Source organism: Fundulus heteroclitus, chromosome 5 (assembly GCF_011125445.2).
Source record: "Fundulus heteroclitus isolate FHET01 chromosome 5, MU-UCD_Fhet_4.1, whole genome shotgun sequence".
Lineage (NCBI taxonomy): Eukaryota > Metazoa > Chordata > Actinopteri > Cyprinodontiformes > Fundulidae > Fundulus > Fundulus heteroclitus.
The window spans coordinates 32,304,670-32,331,926 of NC_046365.1; the positions used below are offsets into that span (position 1 = coordinate 32,304,670).

Consider the following 27,257-nt stretch of genomic DNA (forward strand, 5'->3'; position numbering starts at 1 on the left):
TCAATTGCTAGCCGCCTGATTCTACAGATTTAATATGTAAAAAATGCATTTATAAAAAAGTACAGCAATTTTAAAGAAATGTGCAATTTGCATGAATGTCCAAACAAACACTCTCTGAGGAGCGAAAAGGGTGCAAATAGACATTAGCATGTCTCAATACTAGGGATGGGAATCGATAACCGGTTCCTGTTCAGAACCGGTTCCGTGTGTTTCAATTCCTTGGCACCATTTGGCAGCTCGCTTAATGATTCTTATTTCGATTCCGTCGTGCTGTGGCTCTGAGCAGCACAACGGTAGCAAGTTATGTCACATTTTTTATGCAAGTTACGCACACAGCATTCAGTAAGCAAGTACGACGTGACCAGGCGGGAAAAAAAATAAAAATGCCGACCCATCGGGTAAACGGTCGAAAGATTGGCTTCATTTTAAGGAAGAGAAAGATGGCAACGAGGCGCTTTGCAATCATTGCAAAGTGGCAGTTATATCCGCGGGAGGAAATACATCCAACAGGCAGAAACACCTGTGCACACAACATAGCACACAATTTAACAAATGCCGTGTTTTTGATTCTTACCGGACAGAAGCTAAAGTTACAAGCATGGAAGGCAACTCTGGTGGTAAGTACTTAGTTTGATATTGTTGGCTTTGCTTATTGTGGTGCCTAGAAAATCATATGCCATCTCTGGAAATAAACCAATTTCCTACCTCTCTTTGGGGTTATTAAGGGAGTGTGCCTTTCTCGTTAATCCAGCCCTTCATTGGTAGCATGTTTAATTAGAACTACTGGTATCTGGATTTCTTACAGGATACAGCTGTTGCAATAATAGATGTAACGAAACATGCTACAAAGTTGCTCCGCAGTTCAGGGAGTGAGAGAAAGGTGACGCTTGTTTATTTAAATCAGGGGGAGATGAGATTCATTCGCAAAATTTTACAGTAATGCTTTTTCATTAAACGGATAGCTTCTCCATTAGATTTAGATGACTGAGGTTATCTAAGGAGAGATTAATAAGCCACTGTCACAACAAACTTACATTTTCTTGTATTCTAAAAAACTCCTCTACTGTATTTAAGTTTGTTCTTATATTCCTTTTCTTATTTAAACAAAGATAAATGTTACTCCAGTTGCACATTTGCTGTGGACATCTTGACCTTGTTAGTTTGTAAGGTCTTTTGATAGTTAAGTAAACAAAGTTGATGCTCATCATCAAACTGTTTGTTCTCCTTTTATCCCCTAATTGGAATCGAAAAGAGAATCGAAAAGGAATCGAATCGTTTCACAGAATCGATAAGGGAATCAGAATCGTGAAAATCTTTTCAATTCCCAACCCTACAATACATATACATATATGTTACCATAACTATGCAAATGACTCACAAACCTGTATAACTCCCTCACGAGGAGATAATCTGAAACGACATACTTTCATGATTTATATGAACCCGAACACAACCACACACAAGCAGAGCTAGTTTAGAGAGTTTAATGAAGGTGGTGGATAGTGGAGGATGAACAAACCAACAGTCTGTCCAGGGCTGGAGCTGGCAAGCAGGATGGAGCCGGAGCACGGAGATAGCAAGACCAGCAGCACGGCAGAGTGGAGACTTGGAGCCAGAACCACAGCAGGATAAGCAGCACGTCTGGGTGAATACTAGCAGGACCGGAGAGAGAGAGCAGGATCAGAACCACAGTAGGCAGGCGGAGATGAAGGGAACTCCGGCTGGACAAGAACAGGTGAGGTGAGCAGTAGTGAGCAGAAACCAACAGAAGTAAACAGAACGAACCGACGAGGAAGGACTGAATGCAGGGAGCTTAAATAGGGAGGCTGACAGGTGTGCTGAGTGCTGGCTGATAGTGGATGACAGGTGTAGATGATTATTGAGGTGGAGAGGAGACTGAGGTATATTGAGGGTGAAAAGTGCCCTGAAATGTGCACTTACATCACACTGTAAAAACAGCGAGTGTGTGGTTGATAAGTAATCTAGTGTTGCAACATACTTTGGTAAACATGTGTGTCAGGGTCAAAATCAGGATTAACCTGGCCAGCCAGATTGTTAATGTGCAGCACCCTCTGTGCTCTCTCTGTCTGATGTGATTCTTGTGTGTTTGTGAATGCACAAATACCGCGGGAATTCAGCTTGCAGACAAGGTTAAATCAGGATCAGCTGGTAAAGTCATTTCAGGATTTCCCACAAATGATCAATTGTTTTTGTAAACATTCAAAGTGAATGTGTGGGTGTCTGTTTATAATCCTTCTAATATTTGACATTGATGTTTATTTCATTTATCAAACCTTTAATTTGTCATTGATTTTACTAGTTTTATTCACTCCTATCACTGTGACAACAGGACTGCATAGCCAACATTTCTATGGAGAGAAAATAGTCAAGAAATCTCTGTGTACGTAATACTTAATTTGTATTCAAATATTTCATACACAAAGGTATATTGAGCCCATTTTCTCTCCATACATTTCAAACTTTTTTTGTGTAGAAGCATCCACCTTAGAAACATCCAATGTTATGTGTATGAGACAAGTGACATCAAACTCAGCAACAGTATGCCTATCAGCACAAACATGCTTTTTAACTTAATGACTCTATGGGAATTCCCGATGTTGCATTCCTCCACAGACCCACCCATTACTTCTTTAAAACTGCCCTGTTCCCCTCTACTGTCCATTTCAACAGAAAGACTGGAAAGCTCACCTATCCACTCCAGAATGACGATCCAGGTAAGACTCTGTGTTTACAGTCGGTTCACAGATGGTATTTAGAACGTTAAATTCACTCCACTCACCTAAAAATAAACAATTTTCTGTCATTTGTATCATTCTGTCCTACTGATGCTAAATCAATACTGTATAGAGACTATGGCACTTTTTTAGATAGAGATTTAACAAACATTTCTTTAAATGGCTGTGAATTTTAAACCGTGGGCTTTTTTCCTATTAACTGTCCAAGATAATAATTTTATTATAGTTTTGGTAACAAAATATTGTACCAGACTGTGCTATTTGATTATCAAATGAGGTTATCAGATGTTTGGTTTTAAGGTTTCACCAGTTGCTGTTTGTTACTCATTAACAGGAACTCCAGTGAATTTACGTCACTCACTTGCAGACTAGAAATCCTCTGTAAACACACAGCCTGAGAAAATTCATTGGGGACCCGTTTAAAAGATATTTTAGAGTTTAGGATCAGAGAATTTAATTATAGAGAGCCTGTCTGATCTGTGGGCACCAGAGATTTATTTATTTTGCTCACAGCTTATCCTCCAGGGAAACCCCAGGTGTTGTAATAACTCAATGCACCTGCTGATGTAAGTGCAGAGTTTGTTTGTTTTTTTCACCTTTTAGTTTAGGCTGCGCCCATTTTTGCTAAATACCTAGAAGGAATGTGAAAAGCTTATAATAGGAGAATAATTTTTGGGATGAGAACCAAAAATTTGGCATGTTCATAAATGTAACCTAAAATCTTGCTTTTCTCCAGGTGATTTTACTTCTAGCTCAGCTGGTTCTTGCAGTGTCGCTCCAGTCAAACTCTCAGGTTTACCTGCCGGTCGACTGTGATGACATTTATCGACACGACAACAAGAGCTCTAGTGGGGTGTACACCATCTACCCAGGAGGCCCAACCACACCACTGCATGCCTACTGCGACATGGAAACTGATGGGGGGAGATGGACTGTGAGTACAACAGCTGAAGTTGCCCATTTACACGTTATAAACATTCAGAAAACTATTCCCACCGTCAAACGTTTTCCGGTTTTTGTTACGTTATGGCAACAAATGCTTTAATGGAGCAGACCATCACATACAATACAAAGAAAATACAATGAAGCATGGATGTGACATGTCATAAATATTTAAGGGGTGTGAATAGTTTTGTAATGCACTTTATAGCTCAGTATTTTGTTGTTTCTTGTGGTATTATACAGTTTAGGTGCGATGAAGAGACGTAGGTAAACTTAGAAACCCTCCACCAATCAAGTGCGTCTGGATGCTCTGAGGGACAGCCCATCTGTTGCAGAACTGTTTGTTATTCAGGTCACTCAACCTAGTTTATATCTATCTATCTATCTATCTATCTATCTATCTATCTATCTATCTATCTATCTATCTATCTATCTATCTATCTATCTATCTATCTATCTATCTATCTATCTATCTATCTATCTATCTATCTATCTATCTAGATAAGCTGAATCTGCTCCATCTATCATGTATTCATCGTTTTTGCATGATGGATGATGATCTAAATTGTTCAAGCAAGAAAGGTGCATCATATCAGCACGACCAAATCTCCATGAATATGACAATAGGAATGTTTTTTTAACACTTTTGTTAGCTTTAGACCTAATGGTAAAGTTAGTGCTTAACCGTAAAATGCCCTTCTATCTATGCCGAAATGAAGATGTATCTGTATCATCATTATCTAAGAAGAAATTGGCTAAAACCTTACTAATTTTGACCTAATTTAATAATAATCAGAAATATTGTTTGATGAGAGCACAGTTTGGCATCTTAGAAAGCTTTGCACTTGTGTTTTTAGGTGTTTCTCAGGAGGATTGATGGGACTGAAAGCTTCTTTAGGCCCTGGAAACACTATAAGGCCGGCTTTGGGAGTGTAGCTGGAGAATACTGGCTGGGTAAGAAGAGGAAAGCTACATTACTAACACTGTGGCAATACTTGTTTTTTATTTGAAGATAAATTGTATTTGTAACTGTCATCCAGCATACTGAAACCAATCATTTGATTAACAAGTTGTTTCTTTTAAGGCCTGGAAAATGTGTTGCTGTTGACAATGAGGAAGGAGAATGAGCTTCGTGTCGACATGGAGGACTGGGAGGGAGCTCAGGCTTCTGCTCAGTATTCCTCCTTCTCCATCGGCCCTGAGAGCGCTGGCTATCAGCTTCACCTGGGCAGCTTCACAGGAGGAACAGCAGGTGACTGTCACTGTGTGGGTCTTAATTTGTAGGAAGGTGAATGTCTGAGATAAAAAAAAGAATGGGACTTTGCTCATTATCAGCTTTTCTTTTATTGTTTAACATCTCATTTATAACCAGTCGTGATTTTGCAGTGAGGCAGAAACCTCTTAAAAATGCTACTTAATCTGTTTTGCACCATAAGGTCTGGTTTTCAATATATTTAGGTGCCATGGCTTGTGTAGGGGAAGACATGGGCTTACATAACTGTAGAGGATGGGGAGGACAACTAGCATTCACGCCTACATTTACAAGCAGGAAGCCTGGGAGAGTTTATGCTAACACAACAAATAAAATAACTAAACTATGCAACCCAAGGTGAAACTGATCAGTGGTTCAATATATACAAAAAAGGCTTTTTCAATCATACATTTAGGTTTACAGATAAAGCCATCCAGCACAGCTATCCAGTGCAGAGGCCAGAATTACATGCACTTTACAGGCCACTGATAATTGCTGATTATCATTGGAATTTCAGATCAATTAAGACGTCATATAGAATATGTTTTTAATGTGAGAATTAATAAGAAAATAAATGCACTTGTTTTCCGGGTCATCGCAGCAGCAAACAGGCTTAAATGAGAAGCAACCGGATATCCGTTCAGTTCTTTCTTTCATCGGCCTTCGACAACCTATCCAGGAGTCTTTATCAATTCTGGCGGCTCGCACTTGAGCAACCTGTAGTTGGAGCGCTGCTGTTTTTAAAGGACATGGGGGCCCATCCTCCTAAGCACTTTCTCAGTCACATGCAAATCAATGGACCCACCCGGATGAACCAGTTTTTGTCTGAGAGCGTTATTATGATTCAGGAGTTTCATAGAAACTCAAGAGAAGTTTCTCTAAACACAAAACACCGGCAAATTTCAAACCTAATAACACTCTCAGACAAAAACTGGTTCAGCAGCGCTACAACTACAGGTTGCTCAACTGCGAGTCACCAGAATTCACAAAGACTCTTGGATAGATGTTGAAACATTTTCAGAAAGAACTGAAAGAAAGTCCGGTTGCCTCTGATTTAAGCCCGTTTGCTGTTAAATCCACTTAGAAATCTTTGTTTTTGCTCTAGTTTGCAGCTTTCAACAAAATAAAACTCCAGCAAAGAATATGAACAATTATTTAGTGCACTGCTATCAGAGCCTGACTTTTCCACCGCCTTGTAATGTTTTTTTCTGCTGTCTTCTTCTAGGGGACAGTCTGTCCAACCACAACTCTATGAAGTTCACCACCTTTGACAAAGACCAGGATATGTGGGACAAAAACTGTGCTCAGCACTTCCTGGGTGGATTCTGGTACAACGCCTGCCACATGGCCAATCCCACGGGGATGTACGCGCCTCATGGTGCCATCGGCTTTGAAAACGTTCATGTTATTTGGCATGCTTGGAAGGGCTGGAACTACTCCCTTAAGAATATTGCCATGAAGATCCGTTCAGTGGCCAAATGTTCATGTACGGTGTAGCTGGATAAGCATTAAAGATTCATGCAACATGATTGCACAGCATCACTTAAATCACAGGAGTTTTGAAGTGATTTTGTAAACACCGTAAGATAAAAGTTGTTCAAATAGATTTTGCTGCTGTTTCGTACAACCATTCTAAAAATGAGAACGCAACTGAATGCAACTGCCTCTTTGTGTTTGTGTCATGCTGTTAAGTGTGCTGCTTATTCAGCATCCTTTATGTTGTTTGATTTCCAGCACAACACTTTGATTGTGTTGGATTGTTTTGACATAGAATAATAATAATAAAAAGAAGTGATTGTTGTGATAATGTAGAATAATGGCTTTCATTCATTTCAGTCATGCATTCATCAATCCGTTATCTAAACCCGCTTAGCTGGCAATGATAAATATGATTATTAAAATGTTCCCAATGACCCACCCAAACTTCATAATCTGAGTCGGATATTATTTATTCATGAAACATGTTTATCTTGTCATCTGATCACATTGAAAGAGCAGATTATTTGAAGCAACATGCTATAGTGTTTTTGAGCTCACGGTTAAATTCTTCTCCTTCCCATTGAGTGATTTTTATCAAATATTGAAGAGGAAAGGAGATCTGGGTGTGTTCCTCAGGATTAAGATTTTGGATTTGCTGCTAATATTCAAAAGGAGCCACTCCTCAATGGAATCATAAAAAATGATCAAATCAGATCAAATCATTAATGATTAAACACAAGACACACAAAACATGAAAACTGACTAACATTATTACTGAAATGTGAGTCATGGTTGGATCTCTCCCCTGTAGTCTTTGCCGGTTCAATTTCTGGAGAGTACGAAAGTCGGCTCTTAGATCCTGCAGTCCAGGTTTTTGGGTGTTATGTTATTTGAACAGTGAATGTGGCCATTTTCATGGGTTTCATAATACCTTCCTATACCTGTCATGATTTGTCTTGGATAAACCCGGACACAGCACGCACACACAGAGCTGGTTTCGAGAGTTTATTGCAACAGTGGGTAGTGGATGATGAAAGCCAGAGTCAGTTTACCAGACGGAGTTGAAGGGTGCAGGAACTGGCTGACGGGAACGGACCGGAGCAGAAAGGGCAGGATCTGGAGACGGACAGAAACCAGACAGGCGTGATGTTCGGATGACTGAAGACGAGCCGGCAACCAGGAACAGACTGAGGTGAGTATATAAAAGGGTGAGAACAGGTGGAGCCAGTCATAGTTAATTGCAGCCTGACAGGGGATCCTAATCAGGGCTGCGCTGGGAAAGGAGGAGGCAGAAAAATGTCCGGAGTGCAGCCATCAGGCTGCATCATGACAATACCTTGTTTTGCTGGGCATCCATCTAAGAATTTCCATCTAAGAATTGCATACAACCTCAAAACCTGATGCATACTTTTTTAATTCAGATAACAATATTCTTTGCTTCAGTTAAGTTTATGAATTTAGGTTTGAATACTGTGCAATTGCACTGATGTAATAGACAGACATTAAAGTGTGCAAATAGTCATTGGCATTTAAATCTTCAAATTAAAGCTACTGTAGGGAGTTTTGAAAAAACTGTGGAAACCGTGGATTTGAACAAGCACATGTTACAGACCCCTCCCCCTTGCTCTCTGCTGCAGCCCTTTCTCCACAGCTCCTAACTCACAGCAGAGCCTGCTGTACCGCTCCAATGTTTGCCTGTCTTTGTTTTCTGAGCAGGTGCCACTCCAGAAATGGACAGTTTTCCTATAAAGCAGGTTTAAACATGCTTACATCAGAGGCAACTGGACCTTTGTTGAGTTTTCTAAAAATATTTTGACACCTATCCAGGAGCATTTGTCAATTCTGGTGGCTCACTTGAGCTGCAAGAATGTGGCTATTCAATTGCTAGCCGCCTGTTTCTACAGATTTAGTATGTAAAAAATGCATTTATAAAAAAGAAAAGAAATGTGCAATTTGCATGAATGTCCAAACAAACACTCTCTGGGGAACGACAAGGGTGCAAATAGACATTAGCATGTCTCAATACATATACATATATGTTACCATAACTATGCAAATGACACACAAACCTGTATAACTCCCTCACGAGGAGGTAATCTGAAACGACATACATCAAACTGTAGAATCAGTGAGTTTGTGGTTGATAAGTAATCTAGTGTTGCAACATACTTTGGTAAACATGTGTGTCAGGGTCAAAATCAGGATTAACCTGGCCAGCCAGATTGTTAATGTGCAGCACCCTCTGTGCTCTCTCTGTCTGATGTGATTCTTGTGTGTTTGTGAATGCACAAATACCGCGGGAATTCAGCTTGCAGACAAGGTAAATCAGGATCAGCTGGTAAAGTCATTTCAGGATTTCCCACAAATGATCAATCGTTTTTGTAAACATTCAAAGTGAATGCGTGGGTGTCTGTTTATAATGCTTCTAATATCTGACATTGATGTTTATTTCATTTATCAAACCTTTAAAATGTCATTGATTTGACTAGTTTTATTCACTCCTGTCACTGTGACAACAGGACTGCATAGCCAACCTTTCTATGGAGAGAAAATAGTCAAGAAATCTCTGTGTATGTAATACTTAATTTGTATTCAAATATTTCATACACAAAGGTATATTGAGCCCATTTTCTCTCCATACATTTCAAACTTTTTTTGTGTAGAAGCATCCACCTTAAAAACATCCAATGTTATGTGTATGAGACAAGTGACATCAAACTCAGCAACAGTATGCCTATCAGCACAAACATGCTTTTTAACTTAATGACTCTATGGGAATTCCCGATGTTGCAGACCTCCACAGACCCACCCATTACTTATTTAAAACTGCCCTGTTCCCCTCTACTGTCCATTTCAACAGAAAGACTGGAAAGCTCACCTATCCACTCCAGAATGACGATCCAGGTAAGAGTCCATGTTTACAGTCGGTTCACAGATGGTATTTAGAACGTTAAATTCACTCCACTCACCTAAAAATAAACAATTTTCTGTCATTTGTGTTATTCTGTCCTATTAATGCTAAATCAATACTGTATAGAGACTATGGCACTTTTTTAGATGGAGATTTAACAACCATTTCTTTAAATGTGAATTTTGAACCGTGGGCTTTTTTCCTATTAACTGTCCAAGATAATAATTTTATTATAGTTTTGGTAACAAAATATTGTACCAGACTGTGCTATTTCATTATCAAATGAGGTTATCAGATGTTTGGTTTTAAGGTTTCACCAGTTGCTGTTTGTTACTCATTAACAGGAACTCCAGTGAATTTACGTCAATGACTTGCAAACTAGAAATCCTCTGTAAACACACAGCCTGAGAAAATTCATTAGGGACCCGTTTAAAAGATATTTTAGAGTTTAGGATCAGAGAATTTAATTATAGAGAGCCTGTCTGATCTGTGGGCACCAGAGATTTCTTTCTTTTGCTCACAGCTTATCCTCCAGGGAAACCCCAGGTGTTGTAATAACTCAATGCACCTGCTGATGTAAGTGCAGAGTTTGTTTGTTTTTTTCACCTTTTACTTTAGGCTGCGCCTATTTTTGCTAAATACCTAGAAGGAATGTGAAAAGCTTATAATAGGAGAATAATTTTTGGGATGAGAACCAAAAATTTGGCAGGTTCATAAATGTAATCTAAAATCTTGCTATTCTCCAGGTTTTTTTACTTCTAGCTCAGCTGCTTCTTGCAGTGTCGCTCCAGTCAAACTCTCAGGTTTACCTGCCAATCGACTGTGATGACATTTATAAACACGACAACAAGAGCTTAAGTGGGGTGTACACCATCTACCCAGGAGGCCCAACCACACCACTGCATGTCTACTGCGATATGGAAACTGATGGGGGGAGATGGACTGTGAGTACAACAGCTGAAGTTGCCCATTTACACATTATAAACATTTGGAAAAGTCTTCCCACTGTAAAACTTTTTTAGGTTTTTGTCACATTATGGCAACAAATCATTTTATTGAGCAGACCACCACATACAATACAAAGAAATTGGAGTGAAGTATGGATGAACCATGTCAAAAATATTAAAGGGGTGTGAATAGTTTTGTAATGCACTTTATAGCTCAGTATGTTGTTGTTTCTTGTTGTATTAGACAGTTTAGGTACGATGGATAGACGTAGGTAAACTTAGAAACCCTCCACCAATCAAGTGTGTCTCAATGCTGTGAGGGACAGCCCATGTGTTGCAGAACTGTTTGTTATTCAGGTCACTCAACCTAGTTTATATCTATATAGATCTACATCTATCTATCTATCTATCTATCTATCTATCTATCTATCTATCTATCTATCTATCTATCTATCTATCTATCTATCTATCTATCTATCTATCTATCTATCTATCTATCTATCTATCTATCTATCTATCTATCTATCTATCTATCTATAATGCTCCATCTATCATGTATTCATCGTTTTTGCATGATGGATGATGATAAATTGTTCAAGCAAGAAAGGTGCCTCATATGAGCACGACCAAATCTTCATGAATATGACAATAGGAGTGTTTTTTTTTAACACTTTTGTTAGCTTTAGACCTAATGGTAAAATTAGTGCTTAACCGTAAAATCCCCTTCTATCCATGCCGAAATGAAGATTTATCTGTATCATTATTATCTAAGAAGAAACTGGCTAAACCCTTACTAATTTTGACCTAATTTAATAATAATCAGAAATATTGTTTATGAGAGCACAGTTTGGCATCTTAGAAAGCTTTGCACTTGTGTTTTAAGGTGTTTCTCAGGAGGATTGATGGAACTGAAAGCTTCTTTAGGCCCTGGAAACACTATAAGGCCGGCTTTGGGAATGTAGCTGGAGAATACTGGCTGGGTAAGAAGAGGAAAGCTACATTACCAACACTGTGGCAATACTTGTTTTTTATTTGAAGATAAATTGTATTTGTAACTGTCATCCAGCATACTGAAACCAATCGATTGATTAATAAGTTGTTCTTTTAAGGCCTGGAAAATGTGTTGCTGTTGACAATGAGGAAGGAGAATGAGCTTCGTGTCGACATGGAGGACTGGGAGGGAGCTCAGGCTTCTGCTCAGTATTCCTCCTTCTCCATCGGCCCTGAGAGCGCTGGCTATCAGCTTCACCTGGGCAGCTTCACAGGAGGAACAGCAGGTGACTGTCACTGTGTGGGTCTTAATTTGTAGGAAGGTGAATGTCTGAGATAAAAAAAAAGAATGGGACTTTGCTCATTATCAGCTTTTCTTTTATTGTTTAACATCTCATTTATAACCAGTCGTGATTTTGCAGTGAGGCAGAAACCTCTTAAAAATTCTACTTAATCTGTTTTGCACCATAAGGTCGGTGTTTCAATATATTTAGGTGCTATGGCTTGTCTAGGGGAAGACATGGGCTTATGTAACTGTAGAGGATGAGGAGGACAACTAGCATTCACGCCTACATTTACAAGCAGGAAGCCTGGGAGAGTTTAGGCTAACACAACAAATAAAATACCTAAACTATGCAACCCAAGGTGAAACTGATCAGTGGTTCAATATATACAAAAAAGGCTTTTTCAATCATACATTTAGGTTTACAGATAAAGCCATCCAGCACAGCTATCCAGTGCAGAGGCCAGAATTACATGCACTTTACAGGCCACTGATAATTGCTGATTATCATTGGAATTTCAGATCAATTAAGACTTTTGCTTGTCAAATAGAATATGTTTTTAATGTGAGAATCAATAAGAAAATAAATGCACTTGTTTTCCGGGTCATCGCAGCAGCAAACAGGCTTAAATGAGAAGCAACCGGATCTCCGTTCAGTTCTTTCTTTTATCGGCCTTCGACACCTATCCAGGATTCTTTATCAATTCTGGCGGCTCGCACTTGAGCAACCTGTAGTTGGAGCGCTGCTGTTTTTAAAGGACATGGGGGCCCATCCTCCTAAGCACTTTCTCAGTCACATGCAAATCAATGGACCCACCCAGATGAACCAGTTTTTGTCTGACAGCATTATTATGATTCAGGAGTTTCATAGAAACTCAAGAGAAGTTTCTCTAAACACAAAACACCGGCAAATTTCAAACCTAATAACACTCTCAGACAAAAACTGGTTCAGCAGCGCTACAACTACAGGTTGCTCAACTGCGAGTCACCAGAATTCACAAAGACTCTTGGATAGATGTTGAAACATTTTCAGAAAGAACTGAAAGAAAGTCCGGTTGCCTCTGATTTAATCCTGCTTGCTGTTAAATCCACTTTTAAATCTTTGTTTTTGTTCTAGTTTGCAGCTTTCAACAAAATAAAACTCCAGCAAAGAATATGAACAATTATTTAGTGCACTGCTATCAGAGCCTGACTTTTCCACCGCCTTGTAATGTTTTTTTCTGCTGTCTTTTTCTAGGGGACAGTCTGTCCAGCCACAACTCTATGAAGTTCACCACCTTTGACAAAGACCAGGATATGTGGAACAAAAACTGTGCTCAGCACTATCTGGGTGGATTCTGGTACAACACCTGCCAATATGCCAATCCCACGGGGATGTACGCGCCTCATGGTGCCATCGGCTTTGAAAACGTTCATGTTATTTGGCATGCTTGGAAGGGCTGGAACTACTCCCTTAAGAATATTGCCATGAAGATCCGTTCAGTGGCCAAATGTTCATGTACGGTGTAGCTGGATAAGCATTAAAGATTCATGCAACATGATTGCACAGCATCACTTAAATCACAGGAGTTTTGATGTGATTTTGTAAACACCGTAAGATAAAAGTTGTTCAAATAGATTTTTGCTGCTGTTTCGTACAACCATTCTAAAAATGAGAACGCAACTGAATGCAACTGCCTCTTTGTGTTTGTGTCATGCAGTTAAGTGTGCTGCTTATTCAGCATCCTTTATGTTGTTTGATTCCCAACACAACACTTTGATTGTGTTGGATTGTTTTGACATAGAATAATAAGAATAAAAAGAAGTGATTGCTGTGATATTGTAGAATAATGTAATTTATTCATTTAGGTCATGCATTCATCAATCCATTATCTAAACCCACTTAGCTGGCACTGATAAATATGATTAATAAGATATTCTTAGTGACCCACCCAAACTTCGTAATCTAAGTCTGATATTATTTGTTTTTGAAACATGTCTATCTTGTTATCTAATCACATTAAAAGAGCAGATAATTTGAAGCAACATGCTTTAGTGTGGTTGAGCTCACGGTTAAATTCTTCTCCTTCCTATTGAGTGATTTTTATCAAATATTGAAGAGGAAAGGAGATCTGGGTGTGTTCCTCAGGATTAAGATTTTGGAATTGCTGCTAATATTTACACGTCAACTAAAGATTACAAGCAGAATCAAAAGGAGCCCCTCCTTAATGGAATCATAAAAAAATGATCAAATTCAGATCAAATCACTAATGATTAAATACAATACACATTAAAACATGAAAACTGACTAACATTATTATTTAGATGTGAGTCATGGTTGGATCTTTCCCCTTTAGATCCTCCAGTCAAGGTGTTTAGGTGTTATGTGAAAATTCAATTTCTCATGGGATACGTTGCAACTGAGAATCCAGTTTGTTGCAGGTCTTTTGTGTCAAGTAAAATGTCTTCGTGTTCAGCTTCTCATCGTTTTTCCATTGTAGCTCTACCTCATATTTGGATGAGGAGATGATGGTGTAACACCTCTGAGCATTTGCCCTGACTCCCAAATGCAAAAACATCGTTATTGTACCTTGTAGCAATCTAGATTTGATAGCCGGTCATCTTGCGAATGTTCGAACCATTGGTCTAAAGCTGTTTGACTCAGTTTGAACAGTGAATGTTGCCATTTTCATGGGTTCCACAATACCTTCCTGTACCTTGTTTTGCTGGGCATCCATCTAAGAATTTCCATCTATAAATTGCATACAACCTCAAAACCTGATGCATACCATTTTCATTCAGATAACATTATTCCTGGCTTCGGTTAAGTTTATGAATTTAGATTTGCATAAAAATGACAAATCCGAGCGATACTCCTTATGTTGCAAGCCACCTGGCAAGAAATCGTGCCGAGACTAGTTAAACACATTGGGTAACTCAGAAATTAACAGATCACAAAGCAGTCACTGTGTTCTTGCCACAAGTAAATACATGAGAAGAAATATAACGTCTGAATTTCTTTAACTACAGAATTAAGCCATTTTGTTCAACAACACTAGTTGAACAGGACAGTATTGGATAGGTAATTGTCCAATCCCAAAATGATGCTGATAAGATATAATTTATGTGATATTCAGACACATAAAATTTAAGTCAGATTACTGACCTTCATTTTGTAATAATTTCAAATTAGTGTTTTAGTGAAACTGGTTTATTAAGATATAGTTAAGTACTGATTTTGATCTCTTGGTGTAAGATAAATATTGTGTTGTTTTTTTTTTAAAATAAATCCCAACAAAAACATGTGAAATGAGTTTGTCCTATTTTGTTATAAAACACATAATCGGCTATTTATGTCTGCACTTGTTACTGGTTGTCAATTACTCACTAAAAGAAAGGTCCAGTTCTGGAGGAGCACGTGCAGACTGCTTCCAGACGGCTAGTCCTCTAGGTAAATTCACCAGCACACTTGAGCTGTATGTTTTTGAGTTTAGGCACGTTGCTTTTAATTTAAACAAGCCTGTCTAAACCCTCGGCTCCAGAGAGTTTGGACCACTTATCACAGCAAGTGTGAGGAACACACATTCAAGCCTATCCCACAGGGAAACCTCAGGTGTTAAATAAATGGGGGTGTGCACCTGCTGGTGTAAGTGTGGAGTTTTGCTTTAATTTAATCGCCTCTTAAAGTTGCAGGGACGGCTGTAAACTGAGGTAATTGCTTTTGGCATGAAAATATGGTTATTTTGCAAACAGAAAGAAAACAAAAAAAAAAGAAAGAACAATTGCTTTACTAGAAACTCATTATTTTTAAGCAATAATGACCGCGGGATTATATTGTCCTCTTTCATTTCCTCCAGGTGACATTACTCGCAGCTTCTTCTCGCCTCAGTCCAGTCAAACTCCCAGGTTTATCAACATGACTTCAATTCAATTTTATTTTATTTATATAGCGCCAATTCATGAAACATGTCATCTCAAGGCACTTTACAAAGTCAAATTCATATCATATTATACAGATTGGGTCAGATTAGACAGTTTGGTCAAACATGTCCTTTAAAAATGTCCTATATAAGGGAAACCAAGAACTCCAGTGGGGTTTACACCAGCTAACCAGGGGGTCCAAACACACTACTGTGTGGCTAGTGTGACATGGAAACCGATGTGGGGAGATGGGGTACAATATCTGAATTATTTAAAAGATGTAAAGTGCCTTGCACAAATATTAGACTTAGACTTAGACAAACTTTATTGTCATTTTGTATGCACAGAGTAACCTGACAACAGCCAGCTGCATGTATCGCTCCGCCTAGCTCCACTCACATACATCTGGGACATGGCTCATTGAAAGTGATTTCCCCAACCAAATTTTTGGTCTGGCCAATCAGGACGCAGGGCGGGTGTTTCATGGATGTGACGTAGTGGAGAAGCCACCGTGAGATTCCAACAACAATGGCGGCTCGCATCGAGGAAGCAAGCGTTAGCATTGATGCTGCTATTTCTTCCGTGTTGTCCAATCTATCTGATATTGTTTCATTAAAAGAACATCAGAGAACGGCTCTGAAGGCTTTTGTTGGTGGAAACCATGTTTTCGCCCTTCTCCCGACCGGATTTGGCAAGTTTTGTTTTCCGGGGCGCGTACGTGGACGCGCTAACCATATTGGGAGGCCTATTAGTCCTCAATGCGGTCGGCCCGGGATCGACTCCGACCCGCGGCGCTTTGCCGCCTATCTTCCCCCCTCTTCCTGTCAGCTCACTGTCAATAAAACGCTTGCCACTACAGTGTTTCCCGCAGGAATTTGCTTATGCGAGGTGGACCGACTCGCGGAGCGGGGTGGGGGGGGTGGATGACTTTTTCTCCGCGGACCGGCTCGCGGAGCGGGGGGGGGGGGGGGGGTGGGGTGGACGACACGTTTTCCGCGGAGCGGGGGGGGGGGGGGCGGGTGGACGACACGTTTTCCGCGGCCGCCTCGCCAAGATAGCGCTGCGGGAAACCCTGCACTAGAGCCGCAAACACATTAAAAAACAAATAAGTTTTTTTTTTTCCGGCGTCGGTCTCATCAGCGTCACGGGTTAGCTTCGGTGTGACTGGTTGAAATAGCACGTCGATAAAGATGACAGACAAGTGGCTTATCCAATCATATGCAAGGAGTTTTGATAAGGCCCAGCCTTCAGTAAAGGCAATGCCTATGGCGGTGTCCCAGATGTATGTGAGTGGAGCTAGGCGGAGCGATACATGCAGCTGGCTGTTGTCAGGTTATGCACAGAGTGCGTACCGAATGAAATTTCGTTTGCATAAAGCTTAAGAATTTCAGTGAATTGCAGTAGATTTCAGAATAAAGTAACTTTGCAGGATAATAAAATAACTTTGCAAGATAAATGAAGTAACTTTGAAGGATAGTAAAGTAACTTTGCAGGATAAAAAAAGTAACTTTGCAGGACGATATTGTGTAAGGCACTTCACTCTCTCAAGTTTTGTAGCCACAGAGCCAGACTTTATATCGCTTTGTATCGCTGAACGCATGTTTAGGGCCGATGTCCTGCCGGATGGTGAACCTTTGCCCTAGTCTCTTTAAAAGATTGGAAAATATAATCTTCTAAGATTGCCCCGTCTCAAGACGGCCATCCCCATGGCATGATACTGCCAACACCATGTTTCACTGTGTTCCAAGTTATGTGCTGCCTTGGCGTTAACACACACTCCACTTTGCATGTAGGCAAAAATCTACAAATTTCTTTGGGTATACTCTGTTCTCTAAATGTCTCATTAAATAGCTAGATTAATAAATTGGACTTCTTTTGACATTTCAACTTTGATTTTCTTCTTGCCTGACTTCCACAAATGGCAAACTCATGGTGTAATAGTGGAGCTAATACATGTCCTATTGACAGGTTCTCCTACAGAGGTGTAGATTTCTCTTGATCCTCCAGAGTTGATGCACTTTTTTTTATTATTTGTGAAAAAGTGCAGTACATGTTTTTATGTCCTTGCATCTAACAGCCAATTACTTGTTGGTCAGTCACATAAAATTCCAGTGAAATAATTTAATGCATTCATTTTCAAAACTTTTGGCAGAGTTTAATTAGGTCACTGGACGGGTGGATTCTTGCAGCAAAATCTTTTATGAAATGTATCTCTGAGGAAAGTTTACCTTCTGCATCCTGCAGAATTTTATTCTGGTCATTTCAGAACTTTGTACTTTGGCAGCTTGCCTTACTGCAGAACGAACTGGAGACAAATGTACAGTATCCCATACATCAAATATTTATCCATTCTGCATGATGGATAAAGGTCTAAAGTTCTAAAATAACATTAGCATATCTGATTAACGCTACCAAATCTTAGTCATTCTGAAATAGAAAATGTTTTCTAATAATCATGTCAGTTCTTTGCAAAAAGATGGATTTTATATGCCTAATTGGTGTTTGTGACGTGGCAGCTTTGTTTTGCCCCACCTCTGCTCCCAGCCAGCCTGATTTAACACACCTGGGGTCCGTTCTTCGTACGTCGCTAACTCAGTTAGCAGGATTTCATTGTTGACGATTTGGCATGATCTTGGATCGTTTGGTTCTTCGAAAGACATCCTGCACTTGTTGTCATAGCAACATGTGCGCCAGCTTAAGCCTGCTCCAGAGCAGGCTTATTTCATGTAAACAAGATTAGATCACGGCTGTAGAAGCGGAGGAGATAGGGATGTCTGCCGTAGCCATGTCCATTTTTACGACTACAAACCTGTTGCGGAAGGTGCAAGAATAATTTGCAGAGTTTTTCGAATTAATCGCGTATTGCGCAATAGACAGGATCCTTTAGCGCAGCGCGACAGTGTAATTGTAGAGAGATTTTTCTTGGTGGCTGTTATAAACAGACAAACACGTCATTTAACAGTGGCTTTTAAAGAGGAAAAAGTGGTGTTGGAGCCATAAATCTAAAATATTTAAGTTATTTGTATGATGGTTTACTTTTTATTTTTATCCTATTCAGTAAGAAGATTTGCTCGGGCCATTTTATTGTGAAGTTTAGTTTACTTTGAAAGGCTTGCTTCCTGTCGAGCCTTATATTGTATTAGAAAAAACTATGGATAGATTATCTAAACACGGAGCAATACAGTTTTACCGTGTAAACTGTGGATGACTTGGAAAAGGAAAAATTTTAAATTTTTATGGATAAAGATTTTTTTTTGTCAAAATTCCCAGTTTGCACATGTCCTTTACTTCCCGTCTCTAAGGAATGACACTAAAATTTGGATCTCTTGACATAACAAGTGCCTTTTTTAAAATAAAGTATAATAATTTAAGGCTACCATTTTGTAGAATATTCTTGTATTTCACTTTTACTTGTCCCCATGATCTAGTGGGTCCTGCGGAGGCTCTGATATAAAAGAACAAAGTTAATATCAAATTATTAAAATGCAAAAATTCATACTGTAGAAAGTGATAGAAACATCTACCATGGACAGTATTTACGCATTAATTTGTCTGCTGCTTTTTGCCAACCCTCTCTCCTGGCTTTAGCAGACTTTGAGGTGTTTGTTTTAATTAATGACTCAAATTTGGCATAACCTTCCATTAAAAGCTCTTGTTCTGCTTGGGAGAAAAACTGTGGGCGTTCTTTGGCCATGCGGAACAGCCAATAGTAGCGCTGCTGATCATTGTTTCTACTATCGATACATTTCCCCTTTTAAACAAACGCATGAACGCGCAGTTGTCTCAGATAACTCAATCCAGCCATACTAATCATAAACAACAGGTGTGTTGGAAGAACCCAATTAGCCGGATCAGGATTAGCCGGATGAAATCATCTTGGATATGTCATTTGATCTTGGATGTTTTAAGCAACGTACGAAGAACGGACCCCTGCTCTCAATCATCACCTCCTTTGTATTTAATCAGTCTGTTCCCTTCTTTCCATGCCAGTTCATCTTTGTTTCTTCCAGCAAGCGTTCTAGTCCTTATTCCCAAGCTTTCTAGCCTCTAGTGACTTTTGGACCATTTTTGTGCTTTGTCTCTGCCTCAGCCCAATGTTTTTTTTTTTTGTTCTTTTTGCAAAAGAAAGAGTAGTTCTTATGATGCAGATGTCTTCTGACACATGACTCATTATTTTCATATGGACTTAACATTGGACTTTTTCTGGAAAAAGATATGGGGTCCGTTCTTCGTACGTCGCTAACTCAGTTAGCAGGATTTCATTGTTGACGATTTGGTATGATCTTGGATCGTTTGGTTCTTCGAAAGACTTCCTGCACTTGTTGTCATAGCAACAAATGTGCCAGCTTGAGCCTGCTCCAGAGCAGGCTTATTTCATGTAAACAAGATTAGATCACGGCTGTATAAGCGGAGGAGATGGGAAGTCTGCCGTAGCTATGTCCATTTTTACGACAGCAACCTGTTGCGGAAGGTGCAAGAATAATTTGCAGAGTTTTTCGAATTAATCGCGTATTGCACAATAGACAGGATCCTTTAGAGCAGCGCGACAGTGTAGAGATTTTTCTTGGTGGCTGTTATAAACAGACAAACACATAATTTAACAGTGGCTTTTAAAGAGGAAAAGTGGTGTTGGAGCCATAAATCTAAAATTTTAAGTTATTTGTATGGTGGTTTGCTTTTTATTTTTATCCTATTCAGTAAGAAGATTTGTTCGGGCCATTTTATTGTGAAGTTTAGTTTACTTTGAAAGGCTTGCTTCCTGTCGAGCCATATATTGTATTAGAAAAAACTATGGTTGGATTATCTAGACACGGAGCAATACAGTTTTACCGTGTAAACTGTGGATGACTTGGAAAAGGAAGATTTTCATTTTTTATGGATAAAGATTGTTTTTTTTTTTTTGTTAAAATTCCCAGTTTGCACGTGTCCTTTACTTCCCGTATCTAAGGAATGACACTGAAATTTGGATCTCTTGACATAACAAGTGCCTTTTTAAAATACAGTATAATAATTAAAGGCTACCATTTTGTAGAATATTCTTGTATTTCACTTTTACTTGTCCCCATGTTCTAGTGGGTCCTGTGGAGGCTCTGACATAAAAGAACAGATTATTAAAATGCAAAAATTAATACTGTAGAAAGTGATAGAAACATCTACCTTGGACAGTATTTACACATTAATTTGTCTGCTGCTTTTTGCCAGCCCTCTCTCCTGGCTTTAACAGATTTTTAGGTGTTTTAATTAATGACTCAAATTCGGCATAACCTTCCATTAAAAGCTTTTGTTCTGCTGGGGAAAAAACTGTGGGAGTTCTTTGGCCATGCTGAACAGCGAATAGCAGCGCTGCTGATCATTGTTTCTACTATCGATACATTTCCCCTTTTAAACAAACGCATGAACGCGCAGTTGTCTCAGATAACCCAATCCAGTGATACTAATCGTAAACAACAGGTGTGTTCAAAGAACCCAATTAGCCGGATCAGGATTAGCCGGATGAAATCATCTTGGATGTCTCATTTGATCTTGGATGTTTTAAGCAACGTACGAAGAACGGACCCATGGACTGCTTGTGGAGGATGTTTACTCAGTTGTTTTAATATTATTTGAGTCAATTTATTCATTTAGCCCCTTACACAACCAATAAAGATGTCCAGAGTGCTTTACAATAAAACATACAGAGACAAACAAAACAAAAGATAGAACTATAAGAACTAGAAATAAAGATAAAAAATCAGGAACAGAATCTTGGGGGGCTATTTGCTGTTAAAAGTCAGCCTGAATAAATTATTTCTGAGGTTTGATTTGAAAAGATTTAGATCAGTAGTGGAGCGTAGATATAGAAGGAGCTGGGGGTGCGCCCACTAATCATTTGATGATTAGATGAAGTCCAGATGATCAACTGCATTCTAGATTTTTTGCTAAACTCAGAAGCTGAAGCTTTTTTGTTTGTTGTTTTTCTTTATTTTTTGGATATAAATTATGGCATATGTTTTCCAACTGAAAACTAATGCAGCTTAAGCGAAAATTCAGACTGAAGAAACTCTATTGCCTACCTCCATCAATCAGGGACTCATCCGCCTCCGACGCAAGCCAATCAGCTTTGAACTGCTCCTCCTCAAAGCCAATCAGCATCCTGGGTTCATCTTAAAAAGAACTCCACATCCTCATCTCGGCCTTCTCCTCAGCGAGCAAGCAGTGGCTGCGCGTGTCCGGTTTGGACTCTGTCGACCGGTTTCAACCCACCTCCATCCCCTTCTCCACCATCGTAGCAAGCTTCGCCTGGCTATCCTACGGTGCTCCTTCAACCTCGTTCCTATTAGAGTGTAATTCCTCCTGGACTCTCATGGAATTCCCAGTAACTCATTAAAACGGTCCGGCAGAAGACTGCCATGCTGAGCCTGGTTCTGCCAGAGGTTTCTTCCCAAGGGGGAGTTTTTTCTCTCCACAGTCGCTTCATGCTTGCTCATCATGGACAGTTCATGCAAACCTGTGTTTCTCAAGTTGGACATCAAGCTCAAACAGATCATCATATGGACTGAACAAACTTTGCTTATCTCCACTCCACCACCAGTTTCAGACCCGGGGGGAAATATCCCTATTCTCATACGCCTGCTAATGCATATTCAAGTATAATTCAGCGTGAATTTTTCCTGCCGAGGTCTGAGCGCCAAACTCTTAAAATATTGTATCAATAAAATTCTTCTAATTGCCTTTTCTTTCTGTGTGAGTTTTTCAGATTGAAATTATTTAGGCCCATGTTTCATATGAGTCAACCAGGTGCAACAGCTCGAGGTCTACCTGCACCCTCTGTTAGCTGCAGAAAAATTTGCATAACTTCACTTTAATAAACTGATACAAAAAAAATTCTTAAGTGTACACTACCGAAGCTTGATCTTAACAAAATTGCCATGAACTGTAGTGTGTAGGGCAACAGATTTATTTAATAAAATAAAGTAATAACTAACAACTGGTGTGACACAAGGAAAACAGTACGCAGAGGACAGGCAGGGAAACAGGGGGCTCTGACAGGGAGACAGAGAGCATGGCAGATAAATGGAAGAATCAGGCAGGAAACAATGAGAAGGCGCTACTCATTGGCACTTATATACCGAGACAAGCAAACCAGAAGAGCTAAACAGATGTAATAAGGAGCAGCTGTGGCAGAGAGGTGGTAGAGCAGCTGAAGGAGGAGCATGAATTGACCAGAGCAAAGTAGAAACACAGATACAAAAAACTAAGGGAAAATAATTAACAGAGCCCCGTTTGAGAAAGAATGACCGATCTACCCAGGGTAGAAAGCAGCTACCCTGGGTAGATCTACCTCACTCTGTCATACTTATCTTATTTGGTTTCAGGAAAGGTAATATCAATATTGAGACTGAGAATATTAAGATAAATCATTGACTGTGGCGAAAAACGGTAACACTTGAAAATATATTAATCCAGAAATTATAAGACATTTAATCATGCTCTGCTCAGCCTCTCTCAACATAGATTTCTTTAGAGTATTTGCACTCCAGCATACAGGCTCCTTCAGAAAAGGGCACACATTTTCTGACATGTGCTTGTGCAGATCTCAGCTAAAAAGGAGGAAAAACTCAGAGTTAGCCCAAACAACTCTGCTCGGTAGCAGGGATGTTGTAAATTGTTGTCATAATTTGACAAAGGGTAAAAGCTTCTGAGCTTTCTGAAATGAAACTGCAGGAATTTATCCCAGAAGTTAATCTGGATATCCACCAACCCAGCTTTCTGAAACGGGAGGTTTCTGAAACTAGTCCATGCATTTGTTACTTTAAGGTTGAACTATTGTAATTCTTTACTATCAGGAATTCCACAAAATGCAGTTCAAAGTCTTCAGCTGATCCAAAATGCTGCAGCAAGAGTTCTGATGAAAATCAACAAGAGGAATCATATTTCTCCTATTTTAGCTTCCCTTCATTGGCTTCCTGTTAAATCAATAATAGAATTTAAAATTCTCCTCCTCACCTATGAAGTCCTTAATAATCAAGCTCCATCATATATCAGAGCTCTGATTACCCCGTATGTTCCTAACAGAGCACTTCGCTCTCAGACTGCAGGTCTGCTGGTGGTTCCTAGAGTCTCTAAAAGTAGAATGAGAGGCAGATCCTTTAGCTATCAGGCTCCTGTCCTGTGGAACCAACTCCCAGTTTTGGTCCGTGAGCCAGACACCCTGTCTACTTTTAAGACTAGGCCTAATACTTTCCTTTTTTACAACACGTATAGTTAGAGTGGCCTATGTTACCCTGAGCTATCTCTGTAGTTATGCTGCTACAGGCTTAGGCTGCTGGAGGACATCAGGGTCTAATTTTCTCACTCTGCTGAGTTCTCCTACTGTTCTCCAATTTGCATTGCTTGTTGTCATTTCAGCTTTTAACTTTTTGTCCTCTCTCTTTTTTTCTTCATAGAAGGTTCATTTGGTCTGGCGTTCTGTTAGCTGTGACATCATCGGAAGACAGATCACCTGCTATTATCATCTAATATAGAACAGATTCCTGGATCAACGTGCGCTTCTGTGCTGTTTTGTCTCTCTTATTGTGTCTCTGCTCTGTCTTCTCTAACCTCCAGTCGGTCGAGGCAGATGACCGTTCATACTGAGCCCGGTTCTGCCGGAGGTTTTTCCTTCACGCTGTCGCTTCATGCTTGCTCAGTATGAGGGATTGCTGCAAAGCCATGGACAATGCAGACAACTCTCCCTGTGGCTCTATACTTCTTCAGGAGGAGTAAATGCTGCTTGGCAAGACTTGATGCAAACAACTGGGTTCCCTTAGATAGGATTTTTTTTTTTTTACCAATCTGTATAATCTGATTGAATTTGACTTTGGAAAGTGCCTTGAGATGACATGTTTCATGAATTGGCACTAGATAAATAAGATTTAATTGAATGGGATGGAAAGCTTCTTTAGGCCCTGGAAACACTATAAAGCAGGCTTTGGTAATGTAGCTGGAGAATACTGGCTGGGTAAGAAGAGGAAAACCACATTACTAACACTGTGGGGGTGCTTCCTTTTTATTTGGAGGAACTGTTAGAGCCTGTGATTGAAAAACTAAAAAGATGATTTAAATTAGCAATTAAAAGTTGGTAAACTGTTGCCTTATCACGGGCCTTGGTGCATGACGTCAAGTTAGTTCAAGCTTTTTGTGTTTTCTAAGGCCTGGAAAACATTTTTATTTTTATGAGGATGGAGAATGAGCTTTGTGTCAGTATTCCTCCTTCTCCATCGGCTCTGAGTACAGCGCTCATCAGCTTTACCTGGGCAGCTTCACAGTAGGAACAGCAGGTGACTGTCTCTGTGTGGGTCTTAATTTGTTGGAAGGTGAATGTCTAAGCAAAAAAGAATGAGACAGCTCATTATAAGATTCTCTTTTATTATATAATGTCTCATTTATGACCTTTTGGGAATTTGCAGTGAGGCAGCAAAATCGGTCGCTGAATCTTTTCTACTAAATTGAGTCCGTTTTGTATTATTCGTAGCTGACCTGGCTTAACAGGGAGATAAAAAAAAAAAACCTAGTTGAAAACCACACAGAGAATGAGGTGGAATTGGCATAAACGAATGGCTAAACCCACAGGGCTGGACAGAGTCTAGAACAAAATAACAAATAAAGCATCATTAACCTTACAAACAAGAGCTCAAAAACCCCATGCAGTGCAATCAAATGGCCAAAATGTTCAGATCTGCAAAGGCCCAGTTCTTTGCATTGGCCCCTGCTGTTTGCTGATCGGCTTGAAAGGTTACTAATGGAGGACTTGAATCTAGGGCACAGGGTAGCACACCAGTTTCAGTGAACATATTTCTTTACAGAATTTTGTTAAAGTCCAGCCAATTTACTTTGAGACCCTTCTAACGAGAAAGAGAGAGAGAGAGAGAGAGAGAGAGAGAGAGAGATAGAGTGAGAGAGAGAGAGACAAACATTGTGTGTTTTAATTTGTGTGTTTCAAAACGTCAAAAACATGTATATATTCGTCAAAGACAATATAGGAAAACACAAAAGATTCTGTTTTTCAATGAAGGTTTTTATTCGATTTCAATTTTATTTATATAGCGCCAATTCATGAAACATGTCATCTCGAGGCACTTTACAAAGTCATAATCAGTCAGATTATACAGATTGGTCAAAAATTTCCTATATAAGGGAAAGCTATATACCTTTATTATTAAAAGGTATATAGCCACGTTACATGCCTATACCAAAAAGACCACATTCCAGTTGATTATGATAAAATAAGGCTATATACTACAACCATCCATCCTGATAGTGTTTTGATGGTCCTTTTTGAGCCTTGGTGGAACCCCAGCAATGGGCGAGATGAGCTGACATAAACAGACATGGCGCCATCTACTGGCAGTACTGTAGAACTATTAGAAAGCCAAATGGTCGCCATTGACACAGCTACAAATTAAGTCCCGTCTGAGTGGTCGTGCTGTAATGCCTCGTGGAAAACCGACGGAAACATCTTCTTGTTCCTTTTTACACTTGATCTTGGACTTTTTTTTCCCCACAACTACGCAGGGAGTTCCACACTCGCTCGCCTCCGTTGCTTTGGCTTGTTGACCAATTGTACGCATGTGTAGTGATGTAACTCCAGTCACATGATGTTGTTATGGTAAATATACACTGAATAGGTTATATTTACTAACAAATTGAGCAAAAACTAAAATAAATACTACAACAGCAGGACATGATAATCTCTCAGAAAAACGTATGCAACCAGAGTGAGTTACTGGCATATCAATTTAAAAAATGTCAACGTGAATATGTACCTTTAAGGCCCTGTGTGAAACAGTGGTTGCCACCTAAATCTAATAACTGGTTTGCAGTAACTTGTAACGAGCCTTTTGGCCCTGTCATCTCTACAGAATTGTTTTAATTCAGCCACATTGGACGGTTTACCAGCATGAGCGGCTTTTTTAATGTCATGGCACAGCATCTCAATAGGATTCAGGTCAGGACTTTGACTAGGCCACTCCAAAGTCTTCATTCTGTTTTCTTGTGCCATTCAGTGGTGGACTTGATGTGTTTTGGTTCGTTTTCCTGCTGCAAAACCCAAGTTGGGTTCAGCTTGAAGTCACAATTTCTTGGTAGACAGCAGAATCCGTGGTTCTATTCAACACCACAAGTCTTCCAGGTCCTGCAGTGTTAGGTGTTATATATATATATATATATATATATATATATATATATATATATATATATATATATATATATATATATATATATATATATATATATATATACATATAAACCATCTTGTGTATTGGGACCAAAAATGTCAGTTTAACTGAAGGACACTACAGTCGTATTAATGGTAGTAATATCTAACTACTGCCTGTAATTAACAAAGTTGAGGATACTGGGTTTAAAATGTGTGCCACTGAACCTATGAGACTTTGTTATTAATATTATATCATTATATCATACAAACCTAAGGGCTTTACAGGTGATTACAAATAAAATAGAAAATGATAAAAAAGCAATACGGAAGAAAATACAATGTTAACATTATATACTTTGATTTTAAATTTATATACTTTTTAGATCCAATACAGAAGTTAAGTCTTTACTGACATAAACTTCATGAAGATGAATAAAAGTCTTGTGCACCTCATTCATAGTCTCTTTTTGTCCTCCATTTAAATCCTGTTCGAAATTAACCTTGATTTAATAAGAAGGTTGTTTCTTTTTTGTTTCATCTCCATGTTACATCCTTAAAAGCTGCCCTATTTTCACCACTTCCAAATTCAAAAGATCAACTTGGACGATAAACCATCAAGCC

At 39.3% G+C, this 27,257-nt stretch overlaps 2 protein-coding genes across 3 annotated transcripts; both read left to right on the forward strand.

Moving 5' to 3' along the window:
* Positions 1-2,082: 2,082 nt before the first annotated feature.
* Positions 2,083-6,860, forward strand: LOC118556419 (microfibril-associated glycoprotein 4-like). Of its 2 annotated transcripts, XM_036137432.1 has the most exons (6): positions 2,083-2,150; positions 2,692-2,735; positions 3,493-3,690; positions 4,556-4,652; positions 4,783-4,950; positions 6,176-6,860. In XM_036137432.1, exons 1-6 carry the CDS (start codon positions 2,114-2,116, stop codon positions 6,445-6,447), a joined length of 816 nt encoding a protein of 271 aa, XP_035993325.1. In that variant the 5' UTR covers positions 2,083-2,113; the 3' UTR covers positions 6,448-6,860. The 2 variants fall into 2 exon arrangements, with proteins under 2 accessions (XP_035993325.1, XP_035993326.1); XM_036137433.1 differs by lacking the exon at positions 2,083-2,150 and having other exon boundaries at positions 2,674-2,735.
* A 1,816-nt stretch (positions 6,861-8,676) lies between these two features.
* LOC105923467 (microfibril-associated glycoprotein 4) lies at positions 8,677-13,585 on the forward strand. The gene is made up of 6 exons (XM_036137431.1): positions 8,677-8,749; positions 9,290-9,333; positions 10,087-10,284; positions 11,171-11,267; positions 11,397-11,564; positions 12,798-13,585. The coding sequence occupies exons 1-6, from the start codon at positions 8,713-8,715 to the stop codon at positions 13,067-13,069; spliced, it is 816 nt and encodes a 271-aa protein (XP_035993324.1). The 5' UTR covers positions 8,677-8,712; the 3' UTR covers positions 13,070-13,585.
* The last annotated feature ends 13,672 nt before the right edge of the window (positions 13,586-27,257 follow it).

Excerpts from the sequence above, each read along its gene's own strand:
- LOC118556419 (XM_036137432.1), top strand. The coding sequence starts at position 2,114 with ATGCACAAATACCGCGGGAATTCAGCTTGCAGACAAG. Across the intron at positions 2,151-2,691 it reads GAATTCAGCTTGCAGACAAG|AAAGACTGGAAAGCTCACCT; the intron begins GTTAAATCAGGA and ends CCATTTCAACAG. Across the intron at positions 2,736-3,492 it reads ACTCCAGAATGACGATCCAG|GTGATTTTACTTCTAGCTCA; the intron begins GTAAGACTCTGT and ends GCTTTTCTCCAG.
- LOC105923467 (XM_036137431.1), top strand. The coding sequence starts at position 8,713 with ATGCACAAATACCGCGGGAATTCAGCTTGCAGACAAG. Across the intron at positions 8,750-9,289 it reads GAATTCAGCTTGCAGACAAG|AAAGACTGGAAAGCTCACCT; the intron begins GTAAATCAGGAT and ends CCATTTCAACAG. Across the intron at positions 9,334-10,086 it reads ACTCCAGAATGACGATCCAG|GTTTTTTTACTTCTAGCTCA; the intron begins GTAAGAGTCCAT and ends GCTATTCTCCAG.